The sequence below is a fragment of the Thermobia domestica genome, chromosome 2, assembly GCF_964235325.1.
Source record: "Thermobia domestica chromosome 2, izTheDome1.hap1.1, whole genome shotgun sequence".
NCBI classification, from domain to species: domain Eukaryota; kingdom Metazoa; phylum Arthropoda; class Insecta; order Zygentoma; family Lepismatidae; genus Thermobia; species Thermobia domestica.
This window is the reverse complement of record NC_137455.1, coordinates 90,123,594-90,144,605: the sequence shown is the minus strand read 5'-3', so window position 1 is coordinate 90,144,605 and position 21,012 is coordinate 90,123,594. Positions and strand designations below refer to the sequence as shown.

The window sequence follows — 21,012 nt, the reverse complement described above, 5'->3', positions numbered from 1 at the left end:
TTGCCTAGGACCGATCTTCTCAACAAGGCAGCCTGGTCATTTCAGATTTTGATTGGATGCCAAAGTTCTCCACTGACATAAAGAGCTTCACGTTTTTTATTAGTATATTGTCATGGAATTAATTAAATCCTATGTATCACTCAAATTCAGGGGGCAATCCAAATGACGCCCCTGGAAGGGAAGAGTAAAATTCAATGATGATTCTAGAGGGGGTAATGGGGCGTTCACCCCATAGTGGCATGACTGAGCTTAGACATGTTGTTTTGTAATGTAGGTCAAGTAATATAAAATTATTTTTTTCGGTATGCAAAAAACACTGTCCCCCAAAATACATGGCCTGTCCAGAAAGTAATGAGACTGGTCGTCACGCGGCGCTCCAGTCCCCAGCAGCGCGCTCCCTGGCAAGGGAATTTATGGTGGGGGTCTTAGCTAAGCAACGCACTGGACATCAGTCGCGTACGAGCTCTGATGCAGTAAGGATCACGCTGGCGCAAAAGCTGTTTTTGAGTTTTTGTCACAACAGAAAACGTAACAAATGGAGCATTCGCATTAAAGTTTGCTTTCACCTGGGCAAAAATGCTTCTGGGACGATTGCCTTGGTCAAGAAGGCTTACAAAGAAACGTCCTGTTAAGGGCCGAGGTTTTCCCGTGCTTCCGTAAGTTCAGGAACAAACTGGAAACCATTGAACGAACGGGAAACATATAGCAATCTGAACGCCCTCCAACGAGTGGTTTGGATAAAAATGTGGCCAAAGTGAAAAATCTCCTGAATCCGACCGTCGTTTGAGTGTAAGGTTAATCGCCGAAGACCTCAACATGTGCAAAACAACGGTTCACAGAATTATTTCTGAAAATCTGCCATGACAAAAACTCAAAAAAAGCTTTTGCGCCATGCGTGATCCTTACTTCATCAGAGCTCGGACGCGATGATGTCCAGTGCGTTGCTTAGCTCAGACATTCCGCTACAAATTCCCTTGCCGGGGAGCGCGCTGCTGGGGACTGGAGCGCCGCGTGATGGCCAGTTTCATTACTTTCCTGACAAATCCTGTGTGCCTCAACCCTCCACTTCGTACCAAGATTTTAAAGCTGCTGTGAACATTATTATTGGTCGATTTAACCCAAACACTAGGGAGTGTAGAAAGCCACGCCGTATTCGGACAAAATCGATTAATTTAGCGAAAGCTTCTGGAGATAAATTCCTAAATCACGGATGAGGTGCTACATTAAGTCCTTCAATTTCGGCTCATTTGAAACCCACGCATTGAGATTATTTGGAAGTTTCAAAAAAATGTATCGACCAAAGTCGATGTATTTTCCGAAACTTGTCGTACAATATAGATTTTGATTTGGGATCAGATTGCATAAGGTACTAAACAATTAATAAGTGTTTCACTTTTCTTCCTTTCTACCCTGTAGTGCGATTAAATTTCGAATTTTTGTCGCACGCGATATCCCTCAAAAGCCGCCACTTTGGCTATGCAAGTTTAATCCTATAATTACCAAGAGGTTTTGTTTCACTTTTACCAGATAGTATCCGCTCTTTCTACTTTGACCTAATATAAAAATGATTAGTATATACTAAACAAAGTGAGAGTGACCGATTACGTAACTAGTTACGATTATGTTGACACGAAATGCTCTCATGAATAAATCAATTTGTAAACAAATTCATTAATTATATCTCTTTTATAGAGAAGCCACTGAGATCCTCTTTTAGTGTAATACAAAGTTCAGATGCATTTGTAACGAACTCTGTCCCTGACATGAAATTTGACTTTCTTGCACCAAATTTACCAGATGATTACTTAGTGCGTTTCGTTTTTTTTTCTTTTTTTATTGAAGGTCGTTCACAGTTTCATAACAGATTCTTTAGAGAAGAAGAAGACTTATTTATATTTCGGCTGCAATGGTTTTGCTACTACATGGGATGGATATGAGATTATAAGGAGTTGTTACGTAAAACAAATAATGTAACATTCTGAATTGCAGTGGAAAGGGAGATGTTGTTTTTGTAAAGGTGAACGTACTGATTAAGTCGAGATTACGTGTCGTACTTTCCATTTATCCATTTTGCTTTAAAGTGTGAATCAATCATGTTGCACGTGATGATGGTATAGTTAGTAATGAAATCATGGCTGGAAAGTTCCTACATGGTTATAGACATGAGATATTTTTGTGGGAAAAAGCAAGAACACTTCTCAATCCATCTTGTTTAAGATCTACGTATTTAAGCAGTGTTCTTTGTCAGAATCGACCAGAAAACAGAAAATACTATCAAGGATGTAACGAAGGTAATTTTTGTTATTTTTTTCGTGCATTAATGTGCGTTTTATTCAATATCACAAGAACAGTTGATTACGAAACATTATTCCGTCTAATATTTAGCAGGGTCCCCCATATATGTTAGTAGCTAGGTTGGTTCCTTTCGGTACCAAAATTTAATATTTAATTCACATAGTATTGCCGAGCGAGCGACAGCGAGTGAAGGCGGGTTAGAGCCCCGCAGGGACGTTACTTTCTGTCTTTATTATGGGTTAAGTTCCGAAGTTGGGCGTCCGTTTCCAGCGCAATTTTTAAAATTTACAGGAAAGATATGGATAATTTGGTCGTTTGTGTGCTTGATAATATATAAGAGTCTCAAAAAATCTATTTATGTGTTATATATAAGCGGTTATAAACATGGGACTATACGGCGAGCGGAGGGAACTACTTGGCGCAAGGTAACCGAACAGTTGCACTGTGGGAAAGAAACGAGCATTTATGTTATCAACATGGCGAATGTACAAGGGCAATGAACTAACAGTTTTAACATTTGTGAAGCAATAGGCTGATGAGCAAAATCCTTTAAAAGTTTGTGAAGAGCATGGATTAATGAACCTAATAACAAATTGCAGAAAGTGTGCAAAGGAGATAACAACGAAAAAACGTGGGGAAAGCGGACGCCCAACTACGGAATAAATGCCTTTATTATAGTTAAATAGGAAGGGGGACCTGCGTTCTAGAACCTTGCCGGGGTCCAGAATAATTCCCCCCCCCCAAAAAAAAAGAGAATTTCGCTTATTTCTACTAATATTGGGTTAGTTCAGTTTAGCGTAGGTTAGATTTGGTTATGTTATGTTAGGTCTAAGAATGCATTACTCATTTCTCCCGTAAATTTTGTATTTTTGAACCCCTTCTGCTAAACATAACCCATTATTTCAGTACAGATAACTTTTTAAAATTTTGTAGTTTATCATAGTTAAAAGTAGTGCTCCCAGACTCGATGTTGCATTGTTTTTAATGTTTATATAAATATAGAAGTTGTGTAATTATGCGCGTTCGAAGATGATTGTACTTGTTTCTAAGGTAGTGTGTATACGTAAGCCGATGCATAGAATAGGGTGCAGATTCAGAATATGGAAGTACTAAAGAAGATTCTTACATTTCTTTCCGTGGTGGAAGTAATATCCAAATAATTCAAGATGTTTTCTTAACGCATGTCCACTAATTGTGTACCAACTTATTGTTAATATGCCAGCGAACTGATGCTACAAAGTGAGTTCGGATGAAAACACGCGCCAATCTGTGGTAAGTGATCACTACAAACAAGCATTTGCTTTTATTTTGGTTTCAGGTAAGGCGAAACTTAGTTGATACTGCAATCTTACGAAACAGCCGCGTTAGTGACGGTGATTATATATGTAAACGAAGATGTTCGTGTTACATTAGTGTCTCCATAAGGATGCCAACTGACCATACTAATATATACTTGGCACACTTATATATGAAAAAAAAAAATTGTGTATTTCCTGTGTTTCCCTTATACAAATCCATTGCGTTGACTTGGCATACTTTTAAGTAACTATCGAAGAAACGGAAGTCTGGAGGTGACTATAGCCTATTTAGAATTTTTTTACGCGTATCCTAATGGGTAGGAGAGAAGCTTAAAGGAGAAGAGGTGGTTTAACATTTATGCCAAAAATATAGCATAAAGTTTCTCATGAGCTTCTTATGTTAGGAGGATGAAACTGGTATGTAAATTTGTTTATAAAATAAAATTGACAGACATTATGACTGACAATCTGAGAAAATATACTGTAGATGTAAGATAACCCTAGTGCAAGATTGTTGGAATTCCCAACTTGTGCTAGGTGGCAACTGACAAAAGCACGAATGCTATCTAACCAGGGTTTGAAAAAGCCCAACCCACCTTGGCCCATATGGGTTTTATCGGGTTTAATTGGTTTTTTTCGAAATATTTCAATGTCTTTGGGGTAAAAGTGTTAAAATGTGATTTATATTTCAAGATTGTCATTGTCACAACTTGCAACAATTTTCTGCTCACTGCTATTGTGAAAAAATGGCCGCCATTTTGAAATTTTACATTCGATTGCCGAGAGAATCTATACAGCAAATTTAGCATATCTCGTGCTTCCATCGTCGAAATTTCAATTTAAAAGACTGAAATTTGCGCTTCGTAGCGTGGATACTCGCTGTTTTGAAAAGATGGCAGCCATTTTGATATTTTACGTTGGTATGCCGCCAAAATCTATACAGGAAATTTAGTGTGTCTCGTGCTTGTACTCTGAAAATTTTAACTTAAAAGGCCGAAAGTTGTACTCTGTAGTGTGTGTGGTAGAGGCAGACAAATGAGTTGAGTTGATTTTGTGTTTAACGTCCCTTTCAGCAGCGAGGCTATTTGAGACGGGACCTACTGATTAACATGGAATCCGAACAACATGAGCTCCCTCCGGGAAGCAAACCCGGATCTCCCACGCCGAAGACGCGTACACTAACCGCTTAGCCATGAAGGAGCTCGGCAGACAAACTAACAAATGTAGATCAATTCATCCAGAAGCCCAACTGACGTTCGCCAAATATAAATACCAAAAGAGGAGTCTATTAATTTAAAACAAAGATACAATTCATGTTATATGAAATAAATAAATGTTTCAAAATGTCTTATATGACATTAACATCTTTCAGCGTAAATAAACTAGTGGTGGGCCCAAAAACCGGTTTTTATAAAAACCGACATTTCGGTTTTCTCCAAAACTGGTTCGGTTTTCTTCAAGACCGGTTCGGTTTTTCACAAAATATCTATGACGTACATCCACTTCTTAAAAAAATTACAATGAGCAAAGATAGGCACAGAGGACGACATAATATCATCAGAACCCTACCGACATATCATCAGACATAATATCCTACTTTTTCAGATCCAACATACCCCACAACACTCCTTCCACATTATCCACTTCACCAGTAGATATCGTTTGGAGCTCATTTTATTACTGCATGTAAAATTTCAAAAATTCATGGTGGTATATTTTCTCAAAAACGGAAATTTTCATCACGTTGCTTGTAATTGACAAATAATGGTAATGAATAAATCGTAAAAGCGTTGAAAAATTGTCACTTTTGCGCAAATTTCGTGGAATATCGGGACTTGTTGCAAATTCCCCTAATTTGACAGGATTTCGCGTTTAATCGCTAGCGTTGTATGGCCTAACAAATAGTGAAAAAAATATATTTAAGTACACAACATTTTCATACAAAACTGTTCGCGTGTACATTTCGCGTGCCACCAAAAAATCGTGTCTCTAATTATTGTCATTCATCGTCGCTATGAAACTCTGCATTCTACAATTTTAAATGAGTGGAGACGGCGCGCGAACGCATACGCATGCGCAGCAAATATATATTCAAGTTGGGTAGGGCTGAAATAAAATATCTGTTGTTGAATATTATGTATTTTGCGTTTTTTATCACAGAATGCAGGATAAATTCAAATATCTTTATTCAAATTATTATTTTAGTAGGGATTATATTGCGGCAGGATACTAGTGCAGTGAGACCAACAACCAATAACTGGTCATTGACCCACTGGTAGTCAGGTGGGTTTGTTTACACTACTTTTTTCTAAGGCTGGAAAGAGATTAGTAATGGAACTCCTCCTCTTTTGGTGCATGTCATATTAAAAGAAATGCATTTTTCATGCGTATAAGTGTGTCCTCATAGAATGGGATATCACGAAACCCCTTCTTGTTGAGGTAATACTGTAAGGATTCGTTGTTTTAATAATTTCTGATTGTGAGTAGTGCGTAGTTTGCAACATTTAACAGTTGGAGGGTACTAATTTTGTGTAGTAATATTATATTCATGCGTACGAATGTAGAAAAGGGAGAGATAGTATAAAAATAAGAAATATTTATGATGAACAGTGAAAAGTAAACACCGCAATGAAGCAGGAGTAATTGTGGGTGAGGGATACTAAAAAATTACAATAGATAAATAATAATATAACATTGAGAACAGGTTCATGTGTGCTTTATCCGCAGCTGTAGCTAATCTGTGGAAGATTAGGTTTTCTTTCTTCAACCGTGTTTCTGAGTATACGCGTAGTTTGAAAACTGGCTTAAAGTATGTATTTGTCAAGGAGTGATGTCCAGAATAGTATACATAATTGGAAAGTGGGAATCATGCATAACGAATTTAGTTAGCGCTTGGTCAGATTCGCAATAACGATGTTCAATTGTAACCTGAGATAGAAAGCAATGCGACTGTGTTCCTTTTGTTTTTGTAGTACATACTCGAGTATTAGTAAAAGCAAATAATAATAATAATAATAATAATAATAATAATAATAATAATATATATATATATATATATTTGTGTCAACGGAACTATATTTCGGTTTCATTTTCTTAATATTGTGTGCTATATAGAATTACTCACCTCTTTGTTCTTCTGCAAGATTATCTACTTCTTTCTAGAAATCGAAACATAAGTGAGTAATAATGATGTAAAGTATGTCCCACGAGACGCGGATGGGCCCTCACAGATTCTTATTGTGCAATGATATTTCAGGTAGGAATACGACTTTAAATGTACCTACACAAAATTTCATAAAACACTTTACAAAAAAAAAAAAAAAAAATACTGGGCTTTTTTTAAACCTGGATTGGTTACAACCCTGTTCTAGGGGGTGGCCGGAAAGGGGAGACGTAAAGTAATCGAGAAGGACCGTTATTAGTGTCGGATCCATGTTTTTAGCAGCTCGTATTGAAGTTACTCATATATATATATATATATATATATATATATATATATATGTATGTATATATATATATTAAGGCGATTTTTCCAATGACTATTTTTCACTTTCTCTAGGTATCAATACAATTGTATGGTCATGAAGCACACTTGTTAATGCTTATCTATGTTACTACGTGTTAACATACAACAAATTACCCACTCATTGTAAATATAGCTTAAGCTTACTTTACGTATGTTATTTTATTCTTCATGGAGTATAATAGTATGGAATGGAGCAAATTTTACATTCATTAATATTGACACGTGAGTTAAATGTTTTCTGCGTACATCAATACGTCTTTAAATATTAAAAATAAATAAAAATGAAAAAGTTGAACTGACCTGAGCATCCATTTTTGAACATAGGGTCCTTAGGTAAGTTCGATATTTTTAATATTTATCCTATCGCGTCATACGTAAATTCCTTAAATATTACTCTTTTTTTGTGAATTAACAGATTTCTATGAGGTTTAAAAAATGTGGCCCCCATAGTCATCTGCATCCTGGTTATACTGTAACATAAAATGTTAGTTTTTAATTGTTACAGCAAGAACTTATTAGCATTATAATAAAACAACTAATTATGGAGAAAAGTATTCTGCCAAAAGACCCAAATAGTATACTTTTTGTTTAGATAGCATGAGCGTTCTTATGGCCTTAGTTACATTACGCACCTGCTACACCGAGATCTGATTTTGTTTCCCAATTACATTAAAATGTAGGACCTAATCTCATAAAACCTAGATGCTAAAAAGGATATTGAACCACTCAAGAGCTTTCTTGTCTAAATGGTCTGCGCGCAGATTCGAATACCGGTTGGGAATTCAAGTGATTCTGATCCCACTTGAGCTATAGTTGTACATTTGATATAGCTCCCGTGTTCGAAAAACTACACAGAACACTAACCAGTTCAAGTTACGTGATGGAGTTATTGATCATGATTTCGCTAGTTCCAAATAGTCACCCAGTTGATCTAATGAAAATCATTAAAGACAAAAACTGAATCAGTGAGTGTAAGGGCACAACTTATTAAGATTATTGAAAAAATTCAGCATTTTAGAGTCAACGCACAATGAATTGGTACTACATGGTAGTTTGCGTCTAATCAAGTTCTAGACAAGGTGAAGCTTGTTTGTTTGCATGGGAGTGCGTTCGTAGCAGCTGATGCATTAGTGATAATGGCTATACGCTGAAGTAAGATTAGGGTTACTTATGACAAGTGGAGAAAGTAACCGCTTTTATGCCACACTAAATCCTCTATAGATACATACTCAGTGATATGCAAAGAGTGAAACAAAGTGCATGATTGGACTGCGATTCGAATCCGAGTTTCCAGTTTACCGTGCCGATAAGTTAACCAGTATTCAGCACAATCCACTCCCTGAACATCGTACTTTCTGTGATCAACCACTCAAACACCGTATAGACTGTACTACAGCTTCTGTTGTGCTTGAACAATATAGTTTTCATTTTAAAACACCTCTGACAGTTGAATTTACGTTCTATATAGGTGGAGAGACGTATTCGGTAATGAAGATACTGCATTGCCCAAGCACAGCGGAAATTTTGTCTGATTAGTAGAGGGTTGACTGTTCAGGGAGCGGATTGCGTAGCATATTGGCAAGAATCTCTGGTGACATGAGGCGTTCCCCCAAAATTTTGTACAAAAGGAAGTGGATGAAGGCTTAATGTATTTATTCGGAAGAAATAAAGAAATAGCAGAAGCACATGAATGTTACATTTTGTCGAGTATTAGTATTCCATTGTGTATATGCTTGTATGAAACTTCTCTTCTGAATACTGTGATATGATGGAAGTAAAAGAAGAGAGGCAGAGAGAGACTATAATTAATAGTATTAAAGCAATAATTGCCAGCAATAATTCAAGGCAAAGATGTTGAACACCAATAAGAAAGAAAAAACCACAAAAAGCTGTCAGAACACAATCTTGTACTAAGGTGATCTCGGAAAAAGAGTAGGAGGCAACAAGAAAGATACTAAAAAGTTTAAAGATGGAAAGTAAAAACAAATTCATTTGAAATTCCAAAGAAAATTATATGAATGAAGAGAAAGCAGAAATAGGAACATACTAGATGTGCGAGCATTTCGAAGGTTGCGAGTAAAAGCAAGGTATCTTAAAGATAACACAACTAAGAATCATGGGCTATAGAAGAAACTAAGAGAAAAAAAAAGTATGGGAAGAATATAAAATAATGTGTACTGCGAAGACAAAGACGGGGAAATATACAATAGATGTAAAGGTAATAAGAGTGAGGATGGAAAATTTTGAATAATGTATATAAAAATTCAATGGAAATAGAACGGTAGCAAGCGAAAACTACTATACCAATATACAAACTAAAGATGGAAATGGGTATAACGAGCAAAACGCGTTTTGAGATTATGGAAAGAATGCGTTGAGTTGCAGGCAAAAGTAAATAAATATAATTATTGCATTTTATAAGAATATATCAAAGGAGAAAAGAAAAAGAAATATTCGGAATTTGTAATCAAATGACGAGACAGTTATCATAAGACTACATACTGAGTGTTAAAACTTCATTGGCTAAAAAGTTAAAAAAAATATATGAGGACTGTAGGCGCAGCTACATATAAGAACACGGTAAGGATTCAGGGATCTGGTCCAAAGTTGATATACAGGAAGATGATGGTAGAAGATGGTACTGTTTCCAATGTGACACATCCTGAACATGTACTCGTATGTGCCATGGGTGTCACATTGGAAACCGTACCATATACCATCTGTCCTGAATATGTACTCGGTTACAGTACTCGTATTATTAGAAGGTGTAACTACCCCAAGCATACATACAACTGTTCGGACGCATAGCTGGTCAGATGCTGTTGACTATGTCTGTCTTAAAAGATCATCTTTTTTAAAGCTGGCTGTTGATCCCAGAAGATTAAAAGTTAGTCTTTATATTGAAATATTTCAGTTAAGTAACTATACAATAGTTATTTTCTTCAAATATGCATCTGTATACAATAACGTCTTCAATATGCAATAGTCATCAAAATGTGCAATTATTATGCACTATAATACTTCTCGTTTAGCCTCCTAGACACTTATACACTTACCATGTAAGCATATAGATATCATATCAGAAAAAGAATAGGCAAATATGCGAAAATACACACTAGTCATTATGCATAATTATGTCGTTGCGATGTTGCTCATCCATTTGAGGATCAATCCTTCCAATGTCTTTAACGCAGTAATTGTATGGAGATAGCTTTCGGATTATTCATGGGTCCTATCACTGAATTCTGAAACATTCTAAACTCCTTTCTCAGTAACAAATTAAACATTGCCAATATTGCAGTTTATCACTTAATAACGTCCAGTTAACCATTTCGTAGAATTATAATAGCTACTTTGAAAATGCCTTGTGTAAGATTTTGTTTTGGTTTTAAGTTCTGTAAGGTAAGGGTAGGCCTGTCATTTAAAATAATCTTACATTATTATTATTTATTATTATCAAATTCATTGGACTAAAAAGGCACAATTTCAGGAAGTCAGTAGCTGCTTCACTTTTGTGCAAGACGAAATTTCTGAGGCCATGAACTTTAAACAGCCAGTGAATACTTGTTTCTGTGCTTTTCTTCCCGATTTTCAGAGTGTGTTACAGTATCACATGAGTGAGTTGCTTTACTGTTTTAAAAAGTAAAATTACAGGAACGACCTGAATTGAACGAAACCCTAAATTTCCAGTATGACCAATACGTTGGAGGAAAGAGCTTAACAACACAGCTTCAAGCTACAGCTTCATCTTCGTGAGGTTCATGTCTACTTAGTTTAACTGAAAAAAAATAAAAAATCCCTCTTTCCACCGCTAAACAGATGATGTTGAATGGCATTGCAGTGCAGGCGACAGAAGCGACTGATTTCAATAAGCCAGCAATGGACTCTCCTAGGGATTATATATTAAAGGCACAGAAGGAAGGAAAGAGGCTATTCTCCGTGTTTCACGGAGCAGTCACCATTGCTGTATACAATAAATTGTACTTCTAGTGGTAATGCTTTTACAAAATTCTCCTTGTGATTCTCTAGCTCCTATACCTTGTATCCGTAGAAGTAAGTGAGTAATAATTAATGAACTATAATTTGAATTCCCCTTGTTACAACTGTGTTCTCATTTTCACTTCACTAGTAAACAAAGTTGGGATAAGAAAACAATTTGAAGTCCGTGCCCTTCAAATCCTAGGACTCAGCTTTACTTTCAGTTCTGGGGCCGCGGTGGCTCAGTGATAGAGCGTTAACCTCTGGTACATGGGGTCCCTGGTTCGATCCCAACTCGTGCCAAGTGAACTTTGTGGTGGACAAACACTGTGTGGGTGGATTTCCTCATTTCATTCATTTCTCATCATCACCGTTTCCTTTAGCCTAGCCGGCTTAACCCCGGCACATTAAACTGAAATATTGCATTTTTACTTTCAGTCGTAGAAAACTATTGCTTAATGTTTTAACATTTTTTTTTTCTTTTTTGTACCTGTATAGTTTCTATATCCTGCAAACTAACTTGTGTCCTCTAAAGCTGGCGATTAGCAAATGATGACACTTTGAATTTGAAGCCTCATTTGTTTCATTGAAGTTAATTTTCACTTCATGGAAAGACACACTTAGACTAAGAAAATCTGGGCCATAATTTTTTTTTTCTCTCCACATCGACAAATTTTTAATCTGTTTCTTTAAAATCTTATTCCTCATCATTGCTTTTCGTCCGTTGGAAAATATTTGCTTGAATTCTATTCCTTAGTTAAATACAGAAATACTATGTGTTGTAAAGATAATAAAACGTCACACATCACTATTTTCACTTTCGCAGTAAATCCTTCAACATTTTAAATTTGACTTGAAGTAGGAGCTACAGAGGTACAAAGATAATTTTGTAAAATACAATACTACTACAACTACGTTATTGTATTGTATTATACATATAGTAAACGCTAATCTACAATTATTTAGCTCGTTAATTTTCTAAAAAGTTTTGTACGGTGAAACACAATAGCCCTTTACCGAAACATTGACGGTAGATTTATAATTGGAGTGTTTTAGGTAAGTACGGTTTTAGTTAGCACTTTTTTGGTAGCCCTGAATGCATAAAAAATCAATTCTCTAGGTTCGGAACCGGAAAGTGAAGAAGTCTTGCGATTCCGTAAGTAAGAAAATTAAATAAATTAAGCTTGGCTAAACGTAGTACATCATATTTCCAAAGCATGCTAAATTAGATACATAGTCATCAAGACCAAATCTGTCGCGCTTTTGCAAGTACACCCCAGTATAATTGCGGAAATTCTTAGTAATCTAATACAATGTTGTAGTGAAATGGAACGATGAATTAACTGAGAATTATTTGAATAAACTGAGGAATATCAACTGACGTTATTCTAAGAGTGGAGCATAAATTGTGTTTCTAGCTATAAAAAGACATAAATAATTATATGTATGTTTCATTTTAGTACGTAATGAGTATAGATTTAAGTAATGATACTTGGAACATATTGTATAATTTCTTCTCTTTTTATTTCACAGGTAGATACGTAAAATCTCTCCAACTGCAAGCTTTCCGTACACATCTGCTTTTGAAGCCACTGTATAATAAAACAACCACGTGTTGTTCGTTTGTTGCACCGTGGTCGTTCTGTGGAAATGAAAGAGGAAATGTGGTGCAGTTACAGTGCTGTTATTCTTCAAAGCCCGTGGCAGATACGGAGAAGGAGAATAAAATTGACGAACCAGAGAAACCTCCTGAAAAGCTCTCTTTATTTAAGAGATTTAAACAGATGTACCGAGATTATTGGTATGTGTTGGTGCCTGTTCATGTAATCACGTCAATATTTTGGTTTGGAGGCTTTTATTATCTTGCTATAAGGTGAGTTCTTAAGAGATCTTTCGTGTTTGTTTATACATTTTAGTGTGCAGAATATTGAATGCCAGCAAAATTCTGGTATAGAATTAGCTTTCAGAGAAACATTGTATACATGTAGCGAGAATTATTGTTCCTAGACATTTCAGAAGTATGATAGCCTCTTCATAATAATAAAAAGTATTTGATACAATGCAAACAGTTACGTCTGTTGATTGTATTTGTAGATTAAAAGCTGTAATTTCTTCTAAGAGCGATTCCATTTTTGCAGGAAAAGACTCAGCCTTGAGCCTCCTAATTTCGCGAAGTTCGTTCGTTCATAAATTCGGAACTAATATGTACGTGCAGGTGTCAGTAGTAATGGCTATTTTAACACACTCAACTGTTTACCAGTAGAAAGTTTATATATATATATATATATATATATATAAAGTATAGGTAGTAAGTATAAAACTCACTTCCTAAACTCCTATGAAGAACACAGGAAAAACTTTAACCCTAATTGGTGAAAGAGTAATTAAACCGATAAACATCAAGTGCTTAAGGGGTTTTCTTCGTCATAGAAATATGGGGCTCATTCTATAAATAACTGGTAGTTTTATAAGTTGTATAAAAAAAATGTAAGACGACCAGGATGATTATATGTTCGTTACTTTGGTCTGTGGCTAGCGTGCATGCATCGCGCACGACGAGACACTTCGAAACAGTCATACAACATGCGGTATCCTTACAGGATTGCTCTAAGCTAGAGCAGCGAAGTGTCGATGGATTTCTGTTAGGTGAAGGCAGGGGACCGACAGAAATTCATCGTTGCATGAGAGTTCAGCATAGTACAATATGAGTCGAACATGAGTTTATTGAGAAGCTCAAACAGAAGAAAGGGGACAACAATGAAATGGTGACATTTTCCTTCTCGCAGACCGAAGCGGATGCGTTCTCAACCTAGTGCTTGAAAAGTTGTTAACTTTGCTTTGGAACCATAAGGGACCAATGCTTGAAAATTACGTGCCCAGAGGACGTAATGTAATCCATACTACGTACTCCAACGAGAAAGCCTGAAACTAGCCATTCTACAGAGCCAACGTTAGTGGTGTGTTTTTGCTCCATGATAATGTAAGACTACATACTTCCAGTATCACATTACTCCACCTTCCATACTCTCCCGATCTCACACCTTCAGTTTTCTGCATCTGGCATACTTAAAGTTGCACCAAATGGGTCGAGGTTCCGGAATGGAGTAGGGTGTAGTGACTTGCGTGAGTTGGGTACTCACGCTTTTAGTGGAATCAATGCACTCATCAAGCGCTGATATAGGTGCATTGAACTAGGGGTGGAAATATATTGAAAAATAGTAATGTAGCTATTTTGCTATTTGTAATAAATATTCGCAAGAACATGTTTCCGGTTATTCGTTGAATGAGCCTGTGTATTATTGTAAGTTAAAGAGAAACCATTTTAAAATGCTGTGTTCAGCCCTAAGTTACACATACAGGAACATAAGTGGGTGGATACATAGTTTGCTGGTGACTAGGTGGGGACCACGGCAACTTCGTAGTAGAATACATAACTCTGCCATAAACTATTGTTGTAGGTTTGATCCCAATTAGCTTATGATAAATACCATAGGTTCTCTCGGTGGTTTCCTGTTTGTTACCTGATTCTCTATTATCCATTATCATTATCTGAATTTATCATTCGTCTCCTTTAGTCTTAAATGTGGAAGTTTAATCATTTGTTTTGCTGGTGACTGTACAGTGTTAAAACATAAAAAAGATGCTGGCTGCACGCATTTTCTCTCCAAAATTCGTTTCATTTTTATGGTCTGGTAATCTTGAGAAAGAACATTAACCAGACTGTGTAGAAAGTGTTTGGTAATTAGCGAAGATATTCGATTCCTTGAGCGTTTATACCGTGTATATATAGGTGATATATGTTGAATGTTAGGGAAAATTGGTACCGATTAGAGATTCATAGGTAAGGATTAAGAGGTCAATTCAGATGACTAGCGGTAGTTAGCAGTCGACACTATAATATAGAGATTAATTAAGTAATATATACTTGAAGTTAAGAATTTTTTTCTTCAGTGTGTATCAGAACTCATTGCATTTGGTTCATTTGAACATATTAAATGATGCACAATCCTACCCACACAGTTGAGTTTTTCATTATAACACTTCATTCTCCACTGAGACGTGAAACCAGGGAATTTGCACATTTACATATTCTTACTGTTCGACCATACTTTTTTCTCGCCAATGCCACAAAAATATTTAAACGTACTTACAAAATTATAATACGACACATTGAAACCTTTTTTTTCCCAACCAAATTTTTCTCCTAAAAATGGGCAGTAGAGGAAACGCACACTATATCAGTAGATATACAAATTGTTACAAAGTAGCACATAAATACATTCTCTCTCGATTTGCAATTTCTGATTCACCACTTTCAAATATTCTGCAACAGATATACATGCAAAACAAAGGTAAAAGATTACCTTAATGTCAGTAAGCTCCCATGGGTATACAGCGCATATGGCAATATTCACGACCTCCAAAATAGGATATCCACATTTCCATTTCTTCCTTGTTTTTGTACTTTTAGACATTATTGTTCCTTCATATCCTTCCTGAGATTTGAAAAATGTTTGTCGTGCTGTAACTGCTGTTGTATGGCAATTTCAGTAAGCTTTCTTCTGATTATACGAGTTCATACACACAGATGATTACAACAAAAAAAAAAAAAAAAAAAAAAAAAAAGTCAGTCGGAGCAGCTGTCTTTATAGTGAAATATAAACTTCCACCATCCACATCCATCTTCGAAACAGAAGTTTTTGCCATACGACATAAAATGAAATAACATAAAGAAATAGTGCATATGTTCGGACACACTAAGTGTATTACAGTCTAAAAACAACACATTGGAACAGAACAACAACAGGGATCGTATTGGAACAGAAGAATAACAGGAAAGCAAAAGGTGATTCAATTTAATATAAATATAGTGTTGGAATGAATCATGCATTTTGGCTATGTAGTGAAGATTCATACTTCAAACTACACAATACATGAAGTAATTCACCAACATCCAAGTTAAAAACTGATGAATATACAATATGAGAAGAGTTTAGTTTCGTATTTCTTGCAAGCATTTTCTGCATATTTATTTCCCTAAAACTGTCAATTCATTCAATGTAAAACTGAAGTAGTTTATTTTATAATTGTTGTCATAGTAATATATAATTATAAACAAAGTACTGTAATAGTAATTGTTAATTTGTTTTTTTTTAAAAAAAGATACCAAAAATGCATTATTATACCGAATCTTCGAGAAACAACGGTGTGGTTTCATGGATGACACTTGGGTGGTTGTATGATACAATGTTTTGTTCGGCAACTCAGTTTGTTGCCATGTCATGAACGGCTTGTAAGGAGAATAGGTAGTATTGCAGTGCAGGAATTTCCAAAACAAGTGGAAGCGCAAGCTGAAACTTTGACAGAGCATTAACTGACGAGGTTGGAATACGTATATAGGCAGTGATCCAGGATTTTGTCAAATGTGGCTAAACACGTCCACGTGTGTTTTTGTCCATTGTAAAGAACAGTCAAATACCATCAGTTCCATTTTATCCCGTGTAAATTTAGAGTACATGGTTAAGCTGAAGCACCTTAGATCCGCTATTTGGGACAGTTTGTATACTTTATTGCGTCTTCTAAGGTTTAGATTGGATATTGGAGAGTTGGAAAACAAAAACAAAAGGGTGATTGTCTTTCATATAGACGACCTTAATGTGTTCACTTAGCTGAGAATCCAGTCTTCTACCACCTGTATTCTATATGACGATCAGCACTCTTAACAATTGCCCAATAGCGCGTTTTCTAGAGGCCGAAAACTGTGCACAACTTACGAGAAATAGGTGGTGTTTCAGAAGTCCAAAGGTATAATAGTGCATTAGGCTGGCATCGGGACCCTCTAGGATGTGAATGAAGGGAAAGCACGAATCTCGGTTCTAGCATCCATCCTCAAAACGTGTTCCTGATAATACGTAGTATTGATTTGTCTTCTTGGGAGCGCGATATAGCTTTAATTTATCCCTACCACGTATATAACTTTCCATATATTGAAATTATATTGATATGTTCGAAATTATCCCAGCTATTTGTTGCTACACTTTTGTACGTAATTGCCCGAACATTTCCACAATCGGTCAAATATATCCACGCCTCGTTTACGGTAACTACCAACTTCACCTACCGATCTACCACCTGGTGATGCTAGTCCAGGCTTCGTTAGTTAGTTTTTCGCTGCACAACGTAGTTGGCTTCCAGCGGATGAACATTCGCCTAATGGACCACCTTGGAACGTAATATTTTATGAACAGCATAATGGATAGTTGGTTAAGAGACACGGAACAGGAACCAGATGGCCGTAGCACGCTGTGTCGGTAGATTGTGAAACGTCAATATCTTCATTCCGCGCATCACTGCTGGTGTCAGCTTCACTGGGTCTGTTTCGGATGTGGTTTAGTCGGTGATACACAGTCCTACGGTGGTCGTGCTTCATATTGTCGCATTATTACATTTACAGTGCAGCGCCAACAGCAAATCCATGTTCGTAGCATTCTTTAACTGTGTGGGAATAACTAAAGTGTGCTAGTAACCTTCTCAGAATCGATTTATTTTCGGTGCCATTAGATTGTACACAACACGACTACTTTGCTAGCAGACATATCATACAGTACTGCATCAGTGATGCAATTGATACGTTTCTGCGGTGCCCCTGTGCCGTACCGTGCCATTTTTATTTCGTGCATATATGAGCCTCTGTACCAGAAACACAGCAAGTACTTTTGTTATTTCTAATAGTTCCTATGCATGCATGTCCATAACTGTATTGCTTTGATTGTTGAATTATTTAATTTATTTAATTTCAGTGGTGTAGATGTGGCTGCGTTGGTGGAAACTCTTGGTCTCGGAGAAAGTATAACATCTCCACTAAAGGATTCTAAGGCAGGTTACTTAGCTATTGCGTATGCTCTGTATAAAATAGCGACACCTGCGAGGTACGCTGTGACTTTAGGTAAATATCGTTTGTTTATTCGTATTTACATAACGCTACAAAATTCCTTACATTTATAAATAAAAATGGTATCAGAAATAAAACATAGCCCTGAGGGGAAATCGTTTGATTGTTTTAAAGCAGCTTCTGATATTTACTTCGTTTTAAAGCAGTTTCTGATATTTACTTTTTAAATGTTCTTTCTTTTTTAAAATGCATTTTAGTAAAATTGATTTCATATGAATTTTAAATATAATGGCAGAATTTACATCTATTACAAAGAATAATGACGTGTATTAGTGAGTAAAATTAGGAGTTTGTTCATAATTTCTTTTGTATGTTTGATTGAGTTGGTATGCCTTAATGATATAAGAAACCTTTTATTCTTTTTTTTTTTTTTTATCTAGGAATAATTAATTTTAACCTATTCGCTGAGCAAAACAATAAACATTAAATAAATAACGTTTAACAATTTCACCAACTAACTACCGTGGCTTCATCAGACACAAACTTTATAATTAAGCTAATTTGTGGAATTCTGAAGCAGTGTCACATTCGTAAAACTAGGAAAGTTGAATCGGGAATGCAATGTAGAGAAAGCATCTCCTTAAAGGAAAATTATGAAGAAACACTACATTGTTGCAGTGTTAAATTATAAGAAAAGTAGTAAACATACAACGTGGTAATTCATACAAAATAATCGTGTCAACTCTTCGAAAACCAAATAGATAGTAATGTTGATCGTACTTGCGTATTGTAGCTTGTAAATTTCAGTTAAATCATTATTTTTGTAAAATCATTATTGATTAACAACTTCAAAACTTCCGAGATTAGTCACCAATGGACTGCTTCAGAGATAATTTCTCAGTTTGTCGTAATAGATGGCACGAAAGGTTAAGTTGTAGAAATGTAACATTATATAATAGTATTCTCTCTAAAAAAGAATATGGTTAATGCTACATAACAGCGTAAATGGTTTCCCTATCAAGAAAGTCAACATCCAAAAAGATCTTATGGCTGAAGCAATCGATATTATATTGGAATTTCTCTATACATTATCTGAAATTCGAAGTCTGCTCTTTCGCTACGTTCTTTGAAGCAGGTCTTTGAAACGCAGGTCTTTCACCAAAATTTAGTCTCCTCCACGGTCCTGGGGAGTAACACTTCCTTCGATTTTGGTTGAACGTGATTTGCTTCTTAGTATGTTAACAAGCACTCTCGAGGTGTTACATATTCTGAATATTCAAGCACTACGTACTTGTTCAAAAATCAATGCTTACAAAATTTTGTTTCCAGAACTGTCCTTCAATGTTCTATACGAACATGCAACTACGCATCTCATAATGGTCCAACACAGAATGCCATACGCTTCTCAATCCATATGGCGGTGTATTATCCTGCTTTAGGATTACTCTAAGCCAGACCATTTTGTAACATGCTTTTTTTGTTATTGCTGCTGTAGGGGTATTATTATTCACAGTAACCTTTTAAACATTTTTCTTGACTTGCGCAACATTAAGATTATGTGAATAGGTCTACTATTATTAAAGTAAGGTCCTAAATATTTTGAGAGTTTGTATCCGAGGCATTTGACTTTCAGGAAGGTCTGAGCCAGCGATCTGGTCCGTCGATTGCGAGTGTTGTAACTTTATTATTCTTACATAATCAGCTGGAAATTGGACCTCAGTTTTTACTTAATACATAAATAAGACAAAACACACTTAAGAACGATATTTAAAAAAAAAATGCAATCATAATACGTTTCTTGCAGGTGGTACCACCATATCTATAAACTATCTGAAGGAATGGGGATACATAAAACCAATTCCCCCAAGCAGTAAACTGCGAGAGCTGTATCAAGAACGTCGAGAAAGCCTAAAGGACTCTCTGCAGGCGAAAAGGGAATCCATGTTAGAGAAGAAGACCGAGTTGAAAAAACAGGCCATAGAGAAAGCTAGAAATTTACGAAGCAAAATGGAAAACAATAAATGATATTTGGGGTGAAGGACTCTCGGTTATTTCTCACTTTAGCATCATTCGTGTGAAGGTGAAGGCTGCCTAAGAAAGGAATGTTTATTAGGTTCCAGTTAAGTAATCAAAGAGTTATTAAGTGAGACTCCCGAGATCATTTACCGCAGAGCTGAGTCACTGATTATGTAAATTATGTGATTTGTCACGTATATATGGTGCTGTAGAGACAATTGTTTTTTACGTACGAATGAATTTTTAGTTGTAACCTATATAACTGACTGACTGGTGTTGTTACCATTTTTGTAGATTTTTCTTTTTTTTTAAAAAAAAAAATAGTGGAAAATTAATGCACTAGTGTGTGTGTTCATATTGAACACGATGTACTTAACTTTAATTAAACGAACGTTTGACATAGAAGACAAATGTAAAATATAGCATGTTAACGCAATGAACAATGTGTACTTATACGCGTGTTGACTACTGATGCGTGATTAAAACCCCTGAGAGGAAGATCGAAAATAATCATTAGGTCTTTCTACTTGAATTCAACAGGATCTGTAAAGTTGCTGAAAATAATTTGGCATTAAATCTAATAAAACTAACCGCCGTTTATTATTTTGTGAATTTATCCTCACATGCGCAATAAAATTATCAGAAAAAAAATTAATGCAAAATAAATATAACATCTAGACAGTCAGGACCTATGTATAACGTGTATATCAAATTGAAGATTCATAGAAAAGGTCTTTGTTTTTAAGTGAAAAAGTGTAATTAATAAAATATGACGTAATCATTTTTAAGTTTCTTTCAAAATGGAATATGACAATTCTTTAACGTGGCTGATCCGATCAAACTACCCTAATCAAAGATTGTCAGTAGATGATAGCTCAGATTAATACACGAACTAAATCTTGATAGTAGATTACACTAGTTTTTTAACCTTTTTAACGTCACTATATGTTAACTGCTATAGAACTTGTCAGTAATTATGAAACTACATACAAGTACTATTACAATAA

At 35.7% G+C, this 21,012-nt stretch overlaps 1 protein-coding gene across 1 annotated transcript; it reads left to right on the top strand.

The window, feature by feature from the left end:
• The first annotated feature begins 1,867 nt into the window (after positions 1-1,867).
• On the top strand, positions 1,868-20,595 carry LOC145674028 (protein FAM210A). Its single transcript, XM_081743854.1, has 4 exons — positions 1,868-2,291; positions 12,631-12,970; positions 17,898-18,043; positions 19,794-20,595. The coding sequence occupies exons 1-4, from the start codon at positions 2,132-2,134 to the stop codon at positions 20,012-20,014; spliced, it is 867 nt and encodes a 288-aa protein (XP_081599980.1). The 5' UTR covers positions 1,868-2,131; the 3' UTR covers positions 20,015-20,595.
• Positions 20,596-21,012: the final 417 nt, after the last annotated feature.

Coding starts and splice junctions, on each gene's coding strand:
- LOC145674028 (XM_081743854.1), top strand. CDS start 2,132: ATGGCTGGAAAGTTCCTACATGGTTATAGACATGAGATATTTTTGTGG. Junction 2,292..12,630: donor CTATCAAGGATGTAACGAAG/GTAATTTTTGTT, acceptor TTTATTTCACAG/GTAGATACGTAAAATCTCTC. Junction 18,044..19,793: donor GAGGTACGCTGTGACTTTAG/GTAAATATCGTT, acceptor CGTTTCTTGCAG/GTGGTACCACCATATCTATA.